This window comes from Diadema antillarum, unplaced genomic scaffold, assembly GCF_040938485.1.
Source record: "Diadema antillarum isolate AM-2024a unplaced genomic scaffold, OU_Dant_1.0 scf00000144, whole genome shotgun sequence".
Classification (NCBI taxonomy): domain Eukaryota; kingdom Metazoa; phylum Echinodermata; class Echinoidea; order Diadematoida; family Diadematidae; genus Diadema; species Diadema antillarum.
Genome location: NW_027271033.1, coordinates 29617 through 49316, shown reverse-complemented (window position 1 = coordinate 49316; position 19700 = coordinate 29617). Strand labels below are relative to the sequence as shown.

The 19700-nt window shown below is 38.8% G+C and overlaps 1 protein-coding gene across 1 annotated transcript in view; it reads left to right on the top strand.

Annotated features, from left to right (window-relative positions):
* The window catches only part of LOC139721490 (uncharacterized), a 175755-nt gene that overhangs the window by 141276 nt on the left and 14779 nt on the right, over nt 1–19700 (top strand). The window contains exons 49-53 of the mRNA XM_071632804.1: nt 5424–5583; nt 7298–7429; nt 9882–9893; nt 11671–11720; nt 12316–12441. Coding sequence (XP_071488905.1) covers nt 5424–5583; nt 7298–7429; nt 9882–9893; nt 11671–11720; nt 12316–12441 — 480 coding nt within the window. The remainder of the gene's footprint in view (nt 1–5423; nt 5584–7297; nt 7430–9881; nt 9894–11670; nt 11721–12315; nt 12442–19700) is intronic.

The window sequence follows — 19700 nt, the reverse complement described above, 5'->3', positions numbered from 1 at the left end:
GTATTTTTATCATTTTGGGAGCTAATTTGCATATTATGCAAATGAAGCCCAGACTATGTACATAGAAATGTTTGCATCGCACTAACTGACATTGTTAACATAGGTTTCGACACTTTCCGTGTTCCAATCTGAAACCTAGAAGCCTAATTTCCATGGAAACATTGTATTTTTTATCGTTATGGGAGCTAATTTGCATATTATGCAAATGAGGTCCAGACAATGTACATGGAAATGTTTGCATCGCACTAACTGACATTACAAACATAGGTTTCAACACTTTCGGTGTTCCAATCTGAATCCTAAAAGTCTAGTTTTCATGGAAACACTGCATCTTTATAACTATGGGAGCTAATTTGCATATTATGCAAATTTAGCCGATTTGCCCCACTGGATTTCTTGGGACTTTTAGTATGGTGTTTCGGAGCCCATAACAAGATGCACTGCAGTGGAATTCCTACTGTTGCAATTAGTGGTGGGTGAAACCCTATTTTGACTGGACTATTGGTACACACGCATGTACTGACTGGCAGGGATTATCTAGGGAATTTAGGGGTCATGAGTCAATAGTCAGGGGTCAAAGGTCAAGGTCAACTCTCAAAATTTTACTATTTCCTTCATATACTAGTATATGCAATGCTTGCATTACTAGTTTCAAAACTTAATACGTGCATTACCTAATGGAGATTCTCTGGGAAATTTCCAGCCAGAAAGTCAAAGGTCAAAGGTTAAGGGTCAAAGGCCAGGTTTCAATGCCCCCCCCCCCCCCCCCCAAAAAAAAAAAAGTAAATAAATAAATACATAAATAAATAAATAAAAAATAAAAAATTTAAAAAATAAAAAAATAAAAATAAAAAATCTATTTTGTACCGTCATTACACTCTTTCTTCATACCTTGGAAATTAATCAATGCATAAACTTATAAAAAGGTCTGTCAGAATTCACGTAAAAATTCTCAATTCCCCAAATATGTGTACCTGCACTCTTAGAAAATTATAGCAAACCCAGTTCAAGACATTTCTGACAAACCTGTCATTTCAGTATTTTGCCAGTTATGTGAAACTGTCATGGATCACACATTGTGAAGACATTATACTATACGCCTATTGGGAGAATCATGCATTATGGCGGAGGCATCAGTCGCCATAGCGACATTTCTAGTTTGTTTTCTTCTTCTTCTTCTTCTCTTGGTTCCCCCCCCCTCTCTCTCCCTTCTCTCAACATAGTCTCATCTCTCGTTGACTTACCTTTCCACCGTGGAATTATTCATCCTTTCTCCATTGATTCCACATCCCATAGTCCACATTGTTTACTGACTTCGTTCTTCTCTTGGTTTCATGAATCTTCACTTCTCTCTCATATCTCCATGATTTTCCAATCTTCAACACCTCCCTCTTCCTCTTCCCTTCTTTTTCATCTTTCTCCTCCTAACGATGTCCAAACATCTGACTTGATTCTTACTCTCTCTGTTCCCTTCGCTACCGTCTCCACTCGTGAAAGTTCAACTTCCAGACCATTACTGCCCGCCACTCTTCACTTTTTGCCCTCCTTACAACTCCCATATGTCGCTTCCCTCTTCAATTCTCCTCCTTCTAAACTCTTCTTCTGCCAAGCAACGATCCGGTTAAGGACTACATACACATGGTGTCACTGCAATTCTTTATCCCTCAGTGGCATGTTTTCGAATGCATGATGCAGCCAGTAGTTGAGCATGCCGTGTGCAAAATTTGCTTCTGCGCATGATCAAATCCGAGAAATGTCCAGTCCTGGGGAAAACGAGTACAGTACTCGGCCAAAATAGCGTTCAGTCCCGATGCTGGGCAGGAGTGAGCCAGCCAGCCAATCAGCCAATCAACAATCTTGACCCACGCCTCCATCCTAACAGGAAAGCGAAACTGCTTAGATATGGGGACGGGAGACAGAACATGGGGACTGTCACAGCTGATTGCTTGTGTGTATTCTCAGTTTTCCATTGTGTAACGAAAACTCCCAATTTACTTCCCTATGCAAACCTTCAAGCAACACATTGTGGTGTGTTTTATGCAAGTTGCACAATATGCTTGTGTGATTAAGTACAACCAGGTGATAAAATATGAAGTGAACTTCCATGTGTGTCAACAAATTCTATTGAATGTAGACCAATATCATACTTTCTAAAGAATGTAGTACACAGCAGGTGGTGCTAAAAATATCATAATAGCAAGACTTTGAAGAATAAATTCTTTTCTCGCAGTTGTCTGAATGGACATTGTGCCAAGGACTTGATACTTAGGACAGGCAAGTGCCTAAGTGCTAGGTGTGCAATGCAAGTGGGTTTGTAACAACCTGAACAGATGAAACAAGATTGCAAAGATATTTGAAGCATTCATGAGGACTAGTAATTGGTATTTGAATCATTCCAAATTCTAGCTTGGTATTTGGCTGTTTCTATGAAATATACAGTAATGGAGAGTCCATGAGTGTGAGGCCTTTGTGGTAGATATCAGAACTTTACAATCTGAAGTTCACCTGAGTGAAAGGCTTAACTGGAACTTAGCCCAGAACCCCCAAATTATAAGAAAATTTAGGCCAATTTTCACGTTTTCTTTTTCTTAAAATGCATGGTCAACTCTTTACCAAACTTTGCATATAGTAACTAGAGAGGGGCCGTCAAAGGCGGCAGACCCATGCCTAAGTACAAAGTCGGGGTAAACATAATGTGCATTCGGTCATCTACCAGAATTCGGCCACTTAATTGCCAGTGTGCTTTATCACCAGCCAGTGAGTTCTACCAAAGATCGTACACTGAAGTGTACGATCTTTGGTTCTACAGTCACATCACACGCAAATCACATCATTACACATACGGTATTAACACTCATTCACGTATAGGAAAGTCCTTAAAGGGGAAGGCTAGTAACTGATCAGTGGGAATCAGTGGAAATGCTGGGAGATGATTGTTCCAATCCTTATGGGATTCATTCAAGAGTTCATTATATATCTATTGTTGTGTGAAAATGATTTGCTTCAGAATGGTCTCATATTCAAGTAATGTGCAGTTTAATGCTTCCAGGTTAGCGTCCCTAGTCAGTGACGGAGCATTAATCTGCACATTACTTGAATATGAGACCGTTCTGAAGCAAATCATTTTCACACAACAATAGATATACAATGAACTCTTGAATGAATCCCATAAGGATTGGAACAATCATCTCCCAGCATTTCCACTGATTCCCACTGATCAGTTACTAGCCTTCCCCTTTAAGTCTCCTCCAAAAATCCATCGAAAATCCCAAATTCCACCGTCAAAAGTGCAGAATCGGAACTTTTCTAAGCGTGCGCGAATTAAGTCCAGTTTTAAGAGTATTGTCTACGCGACGGGTCACGGAAAAAGCGCTAAAAATCGAGAAATACGCCGTTTTCTTGCGGGATATTTTGATTATAGCAAGCCGAGAGTGTGATGATATCAAAGGTCGTATGAGTGTACGATCTTTGATGGTATCCACAAAAGCAAAAAAGAAAAACAAAATTTACGTACCCCCTAGGCAATTACCCCTATGATTAGTGTCTACGGGAATTATTCAATGCAAGGGTTGAATGCAAATGTCTACTGCACCAGTATTCGGCCACCAACGAGCACCGCAACGTCCCCGGTGCAATTTTGCACCAACAGTGTAGAGCGCGATGCATTTTCAGCGGCCTTTCACACGCATTGACATTGAGCACGCATATCGTGCAGTGTGACTGCGACCGAGCAAAATGCTCCTCCAACGAAAAAAACAATCAATGTTAATTTGAAAAATCATCAAAATACGGGCCAGTTTGTGATGACGGAGAATGAACTTTCATAAATCTAGAAGGACATAGTCCCTCAAATAGGCCTAAACGTAAATTTCGGAATTCTTACGAACATTTGAGCAGCGAAGTCGGATCGTTGGGGAGTTTATGTTTTCGTATGGTAGCGGAAAATCGCAAAGTGAGAAACGGGAAATTTTCGGAATGGTCACTATACCATGGGGTCAAAACTTCAAGGTCACACAGAATTTGCAAGGGTCAACCGATTATCACCAAAATCTAATCGATTCTTTCCTGTCATTATCCAAACATTCCCTGAACATTTCGTGCAAATCCGTTTACCCGTTCTCTTGTTATCTTGTACACAAACAAACAAACAAACAAACAAACAAACAAACATACAAACAAACAAACAAACAAACAAACAAAAACAAACAAACAAACAAACAAACATACGGAACCCTTTACATAACCCCCTGCCGATTTTCATCGGCGTGGGTAATTAGTATCACTATTGTGATACAAATGAGCATTGTGCCACACTTTGGGTCCACAGGACCCAAGTTGGAGAATCTTTCAAAGTCTGCTGTCAAACAAAAAATGATAGATAAAATGCTGTGAGTGCATACACATATATTTTGAGTGTAGTTTTCAGTTTGCTTATGGTATATTTGGGGTGCTCTGCTCTGGGCCCTGTGGTTGACCAAATTGGAGCCCAATTTTTGCATTTTTGTCATGAAAATGCATGGTCAATTTTGTCTGTAAACTTCGAATTTATTATTACGAGAGTGCTAGAATATAGATTTGTACTAATGGGCACCTTGCCCCCAGCTCACAGGGAACCCCAGAGCTCCCAAATTCTAAAAGGAAACTTTAAAAAAGAGATATCATCTTCTTTAAACCAGAATTGCTCCGAGTATGCACCATACAGTGTATATTTGGTGAATGCAACAAGTTACAAGTTTGTAGATGCCAGATCAAGGGATGAGCCCCAGGATCAAATTAGAGCCCAGTTTTAACATTTTGATGGTATTATTGCCAGTGTATACACGATGCCCCCAAAGCTTACACGTTTGTTATGTTCTTCTTCGTTAGTAGTCTGCAACAATCATGGAAGGTGAACTTGCGATACTCAAGTGAGCACTAGACTAACTGGGTCTCTTGTTACATGTACGAGATCAAGCGGTTCCATGACATTTGCTCCAGCAACAATTGCTGCCATGAAGTAGCTGCATGCTGAGCCACACATAAATTCTACCCATAAACTGAACGTGTAACCCTAATCCTCACATCAAACAAAACCTAAAATCCTTTCACAACCTGAAAAAGACAGGTCGAGCAATTGTCAGAGGATTAAATGTTGTGTCACTACAGTACTAGTAGCTGATGAAGGCATGGAATTTAGGTAAAGTTTCCTTCAAAGCTGTCTTTTCGTGATAATGATAGAGACGGTAAACATAGTATTTGATAAGTTTATTCGAGAATAAATGCGAGGAAATTATGGAAAAGAACATATTGAGAGGTCAGAGTTCATTTTTAAAGCTGTTGACCATCTTTCTAAAGCTTGGTCATTATTTGTGATATATTCTAAGTGTGAGATGCCTCAAAATGGCATGTCGTAATCAGTTTTACTCTTCACCTATTTCTTCCAGTATGACCCTTATAACCCTTTGCCAAGGGCAGCCCATGCACCTCGCAGAGGCAGCCCCCAGGTTGACGTTTTTGAGCTGGCCCGCCACAAGGGTAATGTGGCAGCACTCCGCAACATGACGCACCAGGCTGCAGAGGACTTTGATGGTCTCAAGAACAGAAGTAAGTTTGCATCTACTCTACTTGTCATTTCATACTCAGAGGAGTCTAGAGCAGTGTGCAATTTAGCTTGGCTTACCTCAAAATTGTATTAAATGCACAGTATTCATATTCTTTGTTGAAGAATTAATTTAAAGGATGTGTACAGTTCTGGTCGAGGTGAGGATTTAGCTTTTAACGCTTTGCGAGATATTCAGAAACCACTCTATGAGATGTCAAAGAGCATGTAATTCTAAAGGGCATCAAAAGTTTATATGATTAAAATCAGTTTTGAAATGGCTGAGATATCCCAAAACAAGGCAAAACAAAGAGATCCTAATAAAAGGCATGTCCTGGCGCCTTTTATTATTATCACTTTTGTGGACATCTCAGCCATTTGAATACCAATTTTCATCAAATAAACATTGAATCCTTCTTAAAATTACATGCTCTTTCATATATCATAAGAGGTTTCTCATTATCTCACTTAGGAATGTTCAAAAAATGAATCCCACCTCAACCAGTACTGTACAGTCCCTTTAACATAATGAAACAGAAATTAAGATACTCTGTGAATGATGCATGATTGAAATTGTCTGTTCTTTATAGATTTAACATTACTTAAGCATCTAATATGTATTGCACAATTTACAGACTACATCGGAGTATAAGAAATATTTGAAGTGCATGGTAACAATTTTAACATTATGAATGTGGATGCCTATGAGAGAAATTTGAAGGAAGTGGTTTTGTTGGATGCTGTTTCAGACATGTAGGTTTGAATTAAAATGCTTCATCAAATATTAAGTTTTATGGTAGATATAATTGAACAAGGGAGGAAGAGAAGTGAAAAGGTGAAGTGCAGGTAGAATATATATCATCTCATCTATCATAGCCATTTGAAGTACATTGTCAGTTCACATTCCAAATTCAAGTGAGTTGTATTTCAAATGAACTACAGCCATTTTTTTCAACAGTGTGTACATCTGAACATAATTGAAAGTTACATGTACAATGGGCTGTTAACAGATTAAAGAAAAGAATAAACACATTGATTTGGAGCTACTGAGGATAGTGAAACAAATGATCTGACTGAATTATGGTACATGTATTGGGAGAGTGAATGCAGACGACTGTAATCAAATAAGCTTATAGCTTGAAGACGCTACAGCCGTAAAAGAGAAAAAAATGGGCAAAGCATAAGATTGTCCTGTCAGACATGAGAGTGAATACCAAGGGAAGACATTTAAGGGTAAATGGAAACATGCATTCAATATTATGATATTTCGGATGCATTTTGTGTTATTTATTCAAATGCCTTATCAACTATTAGATTATATGACGACTATAATTTGAACAAGAGAAAACGAGAAGGAAAAATACAACCAAAAGTTTCATCTTGACAAGCTGGAGATTGGTGCATATGTCAGTTCCTGATGTTGTCTTGTAGAGTTGTGTAATTTTCTTGCAGTCATAAAATGGTTAATGAAACTTTGGAGAGAAACAATGTCTTCATAAAAGTGACAACCAAATAGTTTAACGAACTTTGAACAATTTTCAGAGTACAAATTTTTAGTTAGGTCTCAAGAGGGGTTGATGTTTCAAATACAGCATGTTTAAAATAACAGTAGTCCATTTTGCATGGCAGTGCTATATGCAATAGGTGATGTGGCCCATTAGTGAAGTGCAGGTAATGTACAAGACAAATTATACAATGTATTGTGGCCTGTCTGACCAGGCAGCAACACTCACAGCAGACAGCAGCTTAAGGATGCCTTCCCAAACAAACCTGACTCGGACATTTCCCTTGAGGCCCAACAGAGGGCACTCCTCAGAGCACAGCAAGAGAAACTTGAGGAAATGCGTAAAGGTCAGGAGGCTATGCATGATTGTTGTAGGCCTTTAAAGACACAGTAACCTCAGGCAATATCTGGCAGAAAACCACTGTGATCCAAAGAAAAAAAACCCCCAAAAAATATAAATAATTGATAAAGCTAAGCAATAATCAACAAATATTTTGAATAATTTAGAGACGGACCAGAAGGACACCTGTGCCGATGTGTGTTTTTTATGACTTAAACCTGGTTACATGCACATACTGATTACTACCTTTCGTACACTAAGGACTTCTTATGGGCGAGAGAAACTGTTTAAAAAATCCAATCCAGCACAAGCATTCTCTTTGTTGTGATCAACTTGTGCAGTGCCTTTGTGGTTCAGAACAAGATTGCCTGAAGCTATTGATACAAAGTGTTGTAACAAATAGCTTGAGACTTAAAAGTTGACATAATCCAAACACTGGTATAACAGTATTGAAAAGAATGATATTCACAAAGTGATATGAATTACCAAAACACTGGAAAGTTTATGACACGTTCATTTTAAATTGATTATGCATGATCTAAAGCTGACTTAGTGATAGGTGCCACGGGTAAAACATATACTATATCTGCATCAATCTTTAAATAGGAAATAGAATAACACTTTCATTTCATTCAATTCGATTCAATTCAATTCAAACTTTATTTCATTTTTCGAAAAGAAGATACACATTTCACTTTCTTTGGTAACGTTGAATAAGGTTGCATAATCAAAACAAACAAGCACAACATACATACCCTGGTACTCTCTGTGTAAACAGTTTATCTTTTTATCACTCCACATCAGCCATACTATGAAATACCTTTCCTGCCAGAATGCCTTTGCCTTTACTGTGACTTGAAAGTTGTCCTACACTTCAGTTGTTTTACATGTAGTTCGAGACTAACAAAAAAGGGGAATCCACTCTGACTCTGGGATGCACACTGCCTGGTTTCTCATTTTGGTGATGAAGATGGTTGAATATTTTTTATCATATTTATCCATGCTTGTAAATCACTGACATCTACATACACGTATATACTGTATTCTTTAATTCTTTTTGAGTTTTCAGACAAAATCCTGTTATAAACAGTTTATGAGTTGCATTTCCTCACTTAGATCTGTAGCAGCACTCTGTTTGTTTCAGTCATTTTATTGTTATGTGGCATGTAACATGCATGCAACACAATTTAGCCCATAATAAGTCTCTAAATTTATATTTGCATGTAGTGTCCCTGAAATCCTGATATGGAGTTGAGAAACCTAGATGATACTGCATTTCTAGTGGAATAAGTAATGAAGAAATAAATTCTTCATTATTACAGACTGGATCCCTCTATTTTTGCCTGTGTTGTTATTTGTATGTATCACCATAATAGCCCTAGTCTTAAACACATATGAATTGTGTCAAGCTTCACTGGTTTTTTATTTATTCATTAATCTCTCTTCATCATTCCTATGTGGTGGTCCTTTTCTTTTCACTAGTTTACCAATCATACTTCCGATCAGAAGATAACATGAACGCCCAGAAAGACTTCTTTGTTACAATGCCCAAGCAAAAGCAGTCCTTGAGTAAGCATGGTGGCTATGGATATCTTTCCTTCACACATTCAGCTAATGCAGCCTTGATTTTGTCTTCATCACTTCTGTAATCACAGCGCAGGTCTTTTTTATTCTCACTTATATAACCAAAGTAGAGCAAAGCTATCTATCTATGGGTCCATCCTGACTGTTTTGATAACAACAACTGAATGCGATAAATATCATGATAAGATCACTCTTAACCAACCTCGGCAGAATTTGCTCCGAGGAATTTTGATAAGAATTAAAAACTTATCAAGGCTTCAAACACTTCCAGTAGTGATGATAAGTTTGAAATTCTGCATATTAACAAATTCTCAAAGCACTATATTCTAATAAAATATCAGTGATTGAACAGAATACTTTGTATTGGAATAATGATGCCAATATTTGAAAAGTGATTTAAAGCCTGCAATAACAGCTATGAATGTGTAGTCACTCACAAACAATTAAAGTTGAGATATTCAATAATCACTTGAATTGATCATTTAATTCTGATTCATTAACTTTATCATCAGTAGTCAGATTCCTATTTTCCATAGAAAAAATTAAGGACTCTTCTATTAGGCAGGAAGTTGTTGCATGGAAAAGATGTGTCTTATGATACCTTATAAGGTATAATTGTAGCTCACCTTCTACCATACATATTGAGAAAACAGTTTGCTTTATTAGATGTATCAAATATTTCTTTGTGTTAAATATCTTTAACAAACAGTACTTTACTTTAGTCTTGTTCAAAAGAAAAATATTGTGATCATATGTATCAAAGTTCAGATTGTGGAGTAAAATGAATTTTTCATGAGCAGCTGAATGATCCTCACACACACAATATGGAATTTATTAACCTTTTCCCTTTTTGTTTTGTGGTTTTCTCTATGTAGTGTTTGGACAAGGTAAACTTACAAATTACAATAATGCCTGGATTGTTCTCTAAAATATATAAGAAATGTACCTTCATAGCTATCTGCATAACTATGTCGTCAGTGTAAGATGTTTAGTTTCTCAAAATTTATGTTTAAATGTGAACATGTGAACCAGTGAAATAGTTGCAATTAGATTTTGATGAAATTAGCGAGTAATTTCGTGAGGGCAATGTGATCATTGATGAGCAGTCTATACATCAGAACTAATGATGTGGTGAACACCAAGAGGGGAAGGACTTCCACTACACTTCGTTTCATTGCTTCTTTATTCCTTGTTTTGTTGAATTTCTCAATCAAAAAGATTAGTGACTTTTGAAAGATTTAGATGCACATAAATATTTGTGTCTTACCTATAAGTGCTGTGATTCTTGATGCTGTTATTTAGCCATATATTTTGGGTGCAAAGGTTCATTCTTATTTCACTTATGAAAGGAGAAAGTGTTTGCAGTTCAAGTAGAATAACATAATGTGATTAAGCATATGAAAAAGAAAAAAGTATTGTGTGTGTGTTTTCCTGTGAGGTAAAACAGAATCAAGCCCAAGATCCTAGCTCACTTTGCTTCATGTTGCTGTTCATTTCCATTCCATTCCATTTATTCATTTATTTATTTTTTTTGTAAGTGCTGATATCAGATTAGTTTTTCACATGTGACCAGTCATCACTTTCCTTTCTCTCTCTCTTTTTTTTTCTTATTCTTTTCTTCTTTTTTGGGGTGCTATATTGTGATCACCTGTAGACACAACCCTCTGTCAACCTAAAGAGTGCATACACATCACACCTCTTACTATTTTTTGCATAGGGCTGGACATCAGGTCTTGTTTTGATAAGTTTTGTGATTTGGTGAATATACCTTGTAGTAGACATAGGTGTCTCCTTTCCTTCAAGTAACTCCTGTCTAGAACAGAGCATTGTAGTACTGTGTTTCCTTATTTAAACTCTGTCACTACCATTGGAACCTGTTTCAAATCAGTATCATTGAGATGATAGTTGTGGAGGGGTTACTAGAAGGGAGGTGCTACATTGTGTCTTGCTGAAGTCCGTATGATCACAATGGCTTTAATATATTTATTAAGTTTGCACGATATGTTTAATGGCAAAACTTTACTTACATTCTTACTCTGTTTTAAACATATTTATTTCTTCTTCTCTTTCTTTCATTTACCTTCTGCAATTTGCTGATTCAAACAACATATCATATAATCTTAAAGTCTTTGTCTAGACAAGACTTGCATATTGCCATTCATATTATTATTACTTTTGTTCATAGTCTCTGCTCTGTATTCCTTATCAAGATTTAATGGTCAAGCATAATGCTGCTGAAAATTTATTTGCTTGGATGAATATTTGCCTAACATAATGCAACAGCCTACTATAGCTATTGAAATGTTCATGTGTGTAGAGTTTTGTATGTAAAAATGTGTCTCAGCTGCATGATACTCTTTTTTTAAGCAGTCTCCCTCTACCTTAGCTAGCACACAGACAACCACCCAGAACAACAACATTGCCTTGCTTTTCCAGTCAAAATTCTTGATGAAAAGATCATTTGAGTGGAATGAATTTCTGAGCTGGAAATATCTTTCCTCTATACACATTTAACTTGCTGATTATGGCTGCATTCAAGTTTAGGGATGTTTTAAAAACTATGGAGATTTTAATAAATACCTCTCAAGTAGATCGAAGACCATTACACAGATTGTTATTAATGATTAAATAATAACATGCTCCTGAATTAATATACATTTACAGGCAAACCTACAACAGCCACAGGGGTGCCTAACATGAATACCATTGGCAGGGTAAGTTTGCTGTTATTCAAGTATCAATAGTTGATGAATCTCTCTTGTGTTTCAAGATTTCAGACAAGTTTCTTATCGATGATGAAAAAAAAAATCTGTGATGCTGTACATTAATATTTGTACTGCTTTACCTCAGTTATTTTGACAGAATACTGCTTATTAGTGCCATGAACTTAATGATCATACTCTTCAGCTGAGAGACTACTTTCAGGCTTGCTGTATAGAGCTTTTAAAGTCATGTGGTGTTGATATAAAAAGAATCAAACTGACAACAAGTATTTCCATGAATGTAAAACCTGCTACAGGTAAACAGTTGCTGTACATCTTACAACAGGCTCACTGTTAATTCAGTAGTCCATATTGCAGGGCTGTGACCTCATTTCATTTTTGTTCTTTTTGTTTAGTTTTTATATATACATATATATTCCTTTGACACTGATGTTTGATATCTTTCATGTAACAGTGCATGAGTTTTTTATACCAACTTTTGTCAGGATGAATAGGAAGCATGTATAGTGGTAAAACTGAGCACCTTTTAGGCAAGATTAAGGTTAACCTCTTTCTGTCTCTGGTTTTATTTTGTTTTTCGCTGCAGGGGTCTCCCTCCATCCCATTGGACTCTGACAGTGCATTTATTGGCATCGACACTGGTGAGACCCATATGCCTGCACCAATGAGAAGCCGAATAGCTCCCTCTCCAGTCAATGCTGAAGACAGAAAGGTTTGCAACAGCATCAACAACTTTTTAGATATTTCACAATGAGGCAGCAAGTTACCGCATCCTTGAATGTGCCTGTCATATGTGACCCTGCATCAGAGAACCAACAAAAAGTTTCCAGACATAGACTTTTAGTTATGGCCAGATTCTGAAAGAATAACCTTTAAGCTTTAAAATGATGTGTAATGGTAATTCAATTCTAATGGATTCTCCTAACCTATCTAAATATTGGGAAGAAAGAACACGCCCCGAAAAAGTACATTATGTACTGAGAAAAGACGCTCTGAAGTGTAGGGTCTATTCAAGGTCTTAATCATTCCGAGCCCAATGTGCAATGAATGAGACCAAAAAACAAAATGTAAAACTCCATAGCAACAACATTGAAGAGATTATCAGATTATGCTGAAACTGAGCATACTCTTCTCACGCATTCTATTCATGACTAATACCATCTTTCACAGCAGTAGCCTTACCCTTTCAAAAGTCATTAGAGTTGAAAGTGAAGTGTAAAGGTTTTCTAAGAAATGAAAAGGGGCCTGTAAGACATACAAATTTGTGCCTAATCACAGTATTCTTTGAAGAAAAAAAAATGTGTTCTGGAAACGCAGCTACTGCTAAATGCACAATTTCCCTTTCGTATTATGAACCCAAACTTTAGAATATTGTAGAAGAATTGCCCATTCAGAAAGTACGAAAAACTCAAGATTGGCTATTCAACCAGGGCGTACGACTTTTTGTTTATTTTGCAATGCACAGTCACATATTATGGCTTTGATTTGGTTGCATTAGCCATGTGTTACACAAACTGGAGAAATGGAGGGAGGACACTAAATATAAGAAAGGTTTGTCACACAGTGTACTGCCTAAGCACAGAGATCCCTTTGACATAACACAGAAATTAAATGCTAATCTCAGCCATGTATTATCTTATACAATGTACCATGTACAATACATTAGTCTCCACATGTGAATAGACAGTTCCAATGCATGTCATACTTACCGGATTATCAGGTAGGCATTCCAGTTTAAACAGGTAGAAATTTTCCAGGCAAGCCTCATGTATTCTCATCGTTTCCTGCAAGTCTGTGGAATGTATGAAATTTACCAGTAAATTCTGAAGGAAGTGTAGGTGCTTAGAGGCAATAAAGCACTGTGGCTTATGTTCTAACATGTTAGTGTGCAGTGAACAATTAGTTCACCATATTACTACATGTAGACGCATTTATACCTGTCATGTAAAAATCATTACACCAGTGTCAAACAGACTATCATAGATACACATAGTAGTGACACACTGATCACTATAAGTGTCTAACCAGCCCTTGATAAAAACAAAGAATAAGCTAGCTCCATTGAGACTCTTGCCTTTCTTCGAATGTTCACAAAAAAGCGAACTTAGATCGCCATTAATGAACACATGATTTATGGCTGCATGCAAGTTTGCGATGTCAAGTTTGCACTTTAATACAGTGTCATATTGATATGACTTGTCCAATGTCTATCATATTTTCATGAATGTTGAATCTGCACTCATGCAAGCAACGACTAGGCATGAATTACTGATTATTGGTATCCTTTACAGTTGGTCATCAACGAGGCACATACGTATATGAAACACAATAATTCTGTTTGGTTTCTATGTTTTTTCCTTAAAACCATTACAAGAGAAATTAGGGTTTCTGCGAAGGCTACATGCAACTTTAAATGAGCCATAGTTGTAGTGATATACTGTGCATGATATGAATGTGGTGCTATATAATAAGTGCACAGTATGTCCCCCAAAAAAATTACATTCGCATTTTCGCATTGATAACACCCAATATGATTAAACTGTCCAAATGCAACTTCAGGATCTTACTATACAACATCTTGGCTCTATTTTGCAGAAAACCCCATTAAATTTGGTTGAGCAGTCACAGAGAAATGTGGATTGTTGTAAAGCATGTTATGAGTCTGATTCTTCCAAGTTTAGCACTTCGATGCTCTTGTGTGTGAAAACAATAGACAGAACTTGGAGGGTAGAGATTCCTGACATGCTCTACAAAATTCCTTATTTCTCTTTGACTACTGAAGCAAATTGAATGGGGTTTTCTGTAAGATGTGGGCAATGAGTTATAGTTTCATACCCTGAAATTTTATATGGATTGATTCACTATTTTTAAAGTTATCATTGTGGAGTGTCCCATTAAAATATTTTTGGGGGCACACTGCATGATAGCTATGATGTGTACGAAACACCCTCTCTGGCGGTACTCCGCTTAATTGGGTAAGAAATGCTCTCCCTGACACTACCCTATTAAGTGGAGAGTGCTATACTCGGTTCTGATCAACATGAGGAGAGGTTTGCTGTTCACCATGCTGAAAGTCCTGATAGGAATTGGAGAAAGAAGAAATGAGGAAAGTGAACAGAAAGGAGCAAAGGTAAGAGAGGGAGAGTAGAGTCTTCTTACATTAGGAATTGGTGAAGAGGTGAGAAGGACTAATCACCATGTTGGTAGCCCTTATAAGCTTTATTGGGTATTCTTTTTGCTGTAAGCTGTAAAGTCCAAGGACGACAGTTTACCAGTACTGTATGGAGAGCCAGCATAATAATAATAGTAATAATATAATGTTCTTTTATGGCGCAATTCAACACAAAATAGGTTCTCAAAGCGCTTTCCATACAGTGTACATATATAACATAATGAAACGTATTAGTTACAACTGAAAATTGGCAAAGCACATATGATAACGGTATAATTCTACTATACTACTGCAAAAGTTACTGAACATTGTACGCTAAGTGAAATAAGTGAGTTTTCAATTGTTTTTTGAACAGTTTAAAGTCTTCTTGGGATCGGGGTAGCTGAGGAAGGGAGTTCCAGAGGACTGGACCTGCATAAGCAAAAGTCCTTTCCCCGTATCTCTTGGCCCTTCTTGTGTTGACTTGAAGCAAGTGCTGAGAGGAAGATCGGAGATTTCTCATAGGGTCGTATGGAGTGACGAGTTCAGATATATAGTCCGGTGCCATATTGTGTAGAGCCTTGTGAACAAACAGAATGATTTTATACTGGATCCGGTATTGAATAGGGAGCCAGTGAAGCTCAGCGAGGATTGGTGTTATGTGATCCTACTTCTTACACTTTGTTACCAGACGTGCTGCAGAGTTCTGGATCCTTTGTAATTTACTAATCTCCTTGTCTGGAAGGCCAATTAGTAAGCTGTTGGAAAAGTCAAGGACAGAAGTCACGAACTCATGTACTAGTACCTCTGTTGTTCGCTTGTCAAGAAGGGTTCGGATTTTTCCTATTTTTCTCAGGGCAAAGGAAGCACTACGGCAGATATTGTTGACATGTCGATTCATTTGAAGATTGTTGTCCAGGAAGACACCCAAATCATGAACTGCTGCAGATGGCACGACTTGGCACTGTCTGGATGCAATGGGAGTCAGGGTTCTGGAAGGCTTGACATGAGATGTCACATGGAGCACCTCCATCTTTTTGTCATTCAGGACAAGGTGGTTGCATTCCATCCATTTCTGGATATCTGTCAGACAGAGCTCAAGCCTCCTGATGATTTGATTTCTGTCTGTGGATTTCATAGAAATGTAGAGTTTGGTGTCATCGGCATACATCATACAGTCAAATCCAGGACCTTTGATGATTTCCTGGACTGCAGTGGTGTAACAGATGAACAGAAGTGGTCCAATTACGGATCCTTGAGGGACACCCCATTTAAGTGGAATGGGGTCGGAGGTGATGCCGTCAACTGTCACTTTCTGTTCCCTGTCAATAAGGTATGATGATAGCCAGGCTAATGCTGTTTCGGCCTTGCCGAACCTGCTCTTCAGCATGGAGAGAAGGATCGCACGATCTATCGTATCAAAAGCTGAGGACAGATCTGAGAGGACAAGGATGGCTTGACATTTGTCGTCAAGGGACTGCAAAAGGTCATTGTGCACTCGCAAAAGTGCTGTCTCAACACTATGATGTTGTCTGTAGGCAGACTGCCTCGTGGCCAGGAGGGAGTTCCCAGTTAAGTACCGCATAAGCTGCTGACATACTACACGTTCAATGACTTTTGCCAGAAATGGAAGATTCGAAATTGGGCGGTAGTTGTTTAAGCACTCTGGATCGAGATTGTGCTTCTTCAGTACGGGTGTGATGAGTGCTGACTGAAGGGATTTTGGGAAAACTCCATGATCAAGAGAGTGGTTTACCATGTCCGTAATGGCAGGAAGAAAGGTATCCGTACAGTTGCTGAACACAATAGCAGGTGCTGGATCCAAAGGACATGTCTTTATTTTCTTGGATTTTATGAGCTTCAGCACGTCTTCTTCTGACACATTTTGAAATGCTTCAAGACTGCAGGTCAAAGAGCTCATGGGATTCTTCAGCACTGAAAAGGAGCCAGAGAGGGAAGTTGGGTTCATCTCCGAGTTGTACAGGGGATTGCACAGTTGAGTGATCATCAAATAACTTACAGAGTCTCTCAGAGAGTTCTTCATATGAGTCATGGGAAGGTAAAGTCTGTCCAGGGCGCTCGATGGTAAGGTCATGTATCAGCCTGAATAGGTCGTTTCTGTTGCAGTCATTGATCAGCTTCTGGTGATATAATCTTTTGGCCTGTTTCAGGGCAGTATGGTATTCTGTAGTGGCCTTCTTCATTATTTGTTTATCAATCGTCAGCTTTGGGACAGACTTTCTCAACTACCGTTCTTTGGAACGCAACTTCTGTTTCTGTTCTCTTAGTGAATCGTCATACCAGGGAGCATGAGGTCGCAGATGTACAGATCTAACAGTCACTGGTGCATGTTGATCTAGGGTGTCTTTGATTGAGTTGTTGAACAGTTTCACCTTCTCACACAAGTCAAGATCTTCGATGTCGTACGCTTTGGCAAAACAACTTTTAACATCATCACTGAATCTTGTGTAGTCAATGCCGTGCAGTTTGCAGAAACGAATTTCCTTCTTGGTAAGCGGGGGGCTTGCCAGAGATGCAGTGAAGACTATTGCTGCATGATCAGAAGGCATCATGGGGAGAACTGAGACATTGCTGACAGTGTCATCGTCCTCTCGTACAATCAGCAGGTCTAATGTATGACCCGGAATGTGAGTTGGTTGAGAGACAACCTGCTTCAAACCACAAGACTCCAGCATATCACGAAGTTTTCTTGTACTTGGAGTAAGTGAGTCATCGAAGTGGAAGTTGAAATCTCCACAGATTATCACCTTACTGCATAGAAGGCTGACAGATTCGAGAAACCTGGAAAACTCCGTAAAGAAGAGTGAGGTGCTGATGCCCGTCCGTGGTGACCTGTAGATGGTGATGAGCGAGAAAGTTTTTTTTGACCAGAGCATGATACTGTTAACTCTAGGCATTCAAAGGATTCAAAGGAATGAGATTTACTGGTGACATGGTAGCGGTTCCGCAATATGACACAAAATCCTCTACCTTTCTTTCCTTTGCGAGGCAGCTTAACAATGCGGTAGTCTTTAAGCGTGTTCTGGATTTCAGCTAATGTGGGACTGTCACGACTGTCGCCTCTGAGCCAAGCTTCAGTTATGGCCACAACATCCAGTTTCTCGGTTATAACAAAATCACATACTGCTGTTGGTTTATTCATCATGGACTGTGCATTCCAATAGCCAACTCTGGTGAGGGGTGCTTCTTCATTGAGATGGCAAGTTTGTGAGATCCTTTTCGGTGCAGGAGTTCTTTGTTCAATGATCTTATTTGATTTTCGAGTTCGCCTGTTGCCTAAGAGGACAGGGATGGCTTTCTGGGTCTTCTGAAATGACCTGCGACCTCGTCGGGTGGGTTTGACCTTAGATATCCCAAGCTCCTTCAAAGCATGATACACATCAAGTTGAAGTTTCCCTTTCTTGACCTGCCCACCTATGTGTTTTAGTTCTTTCGAACAGTAACGGAGACTGCTTGGGGTAGGTCATGGGGTACAAGCTGGATAGGAGGGGGCTTGTAGACATTGATGATGTGAAGGCCTTGCACCTTGATGAGGTGCCATTGGAGGGCAGCATTCTCGGTGCAGGTGGCAATGACATTACACTCTTTCAAGCTAATTTCACATATGTAGCAATACCATGATGCCAGCTGCCTGTAAAGGCAAGTAAAATCCTGGGTGCAGGACTTGTCAGAGAGATGAGTCTCCTGAAAGACGATCATGGCAAGTTGCCACTTGTATATAACATCTCTCCCCAGGATTGAGGCCCTGTACAGTGAATTGTAACATCCCAGGGGTAGGCATCGTCAGGTAAGGTCATCAATAATATACGGAATTCAAATAATGTATATAATATTCACAATGCAGTTCGTAAGAGTTCCTCGGTGAAGAGGCTAGTAATGGCATGTACAAAGACACTGATGTCTCAACTAGATCAGATCAAATGACCGAAAGGTAGGCAACTCGTTAACTGGTAGAGCAAAGGGTGGTAAAATGGGCTCCCCAGTCATGACCACATACTGTAAAAGTGGATATTTTCACGTGACTAATTTTTTGCGCTTGGCCCAGTAAGAAGAGTTTCACATTTTTTAAATCCACAGAATCAAGACAGTAAGTAGCGGGAACATATGGCAAGCAAAAATATTCGCTTTTATTTTCATGCTATTTTCTGGTTGCGCAAAAATTTCAACACTGCAAAAATTTCCACCTTTACAGTAGTCGGTGTAGAAGGCACACTCTGGCAGATGCTTTCCCAGCAACGTTCTGTCTGTGCATGGTGACGGAAGGTGAGTAAGGGGTGGAGTTTCACTCCAAGGTAAGTTGGAGTGGCACAGAAAGGGAGGTTGGTTCCTTGGAGTTTGACTTGGAGTTGGCAGTCTGCTTCCTTGTTCTGGTAGAACACAGAAGAAATGGTCCTTTGTGCTTTGAGTTACTGCCACCATTGGTGGTAGTAGACTTGCAGAGTCTGCATGTCTTGGGTGAGGGTGTGTTCAGCTTCCTCAAAGGAGTTTGAGGTTTAGAGGATAGCCAGGTCATCGGCGTAGGCGTATTTAGAGCTGCTAATGTGGGGGATATCTGCTGTGAAAAGGTTGAAGACTGATGGTGCAAGGACTGAGCCTTGGAGAACACCATTGTTGATGGTCCTGGTTCTCCTTGACATGCCATCAATGATAACTTTGAAGCAGTGGTCTGAGGTGATGTTTGTGATGGCTAGGACCATCTGTCTGTCTTGTAGTGCTTGTTAGAGCTTGAGGACAAGTCCATGATGCCAGACTTTGTCAGAGGCGGATGAGAGGTTTTGGCTTTAGGATGGCCACAACAG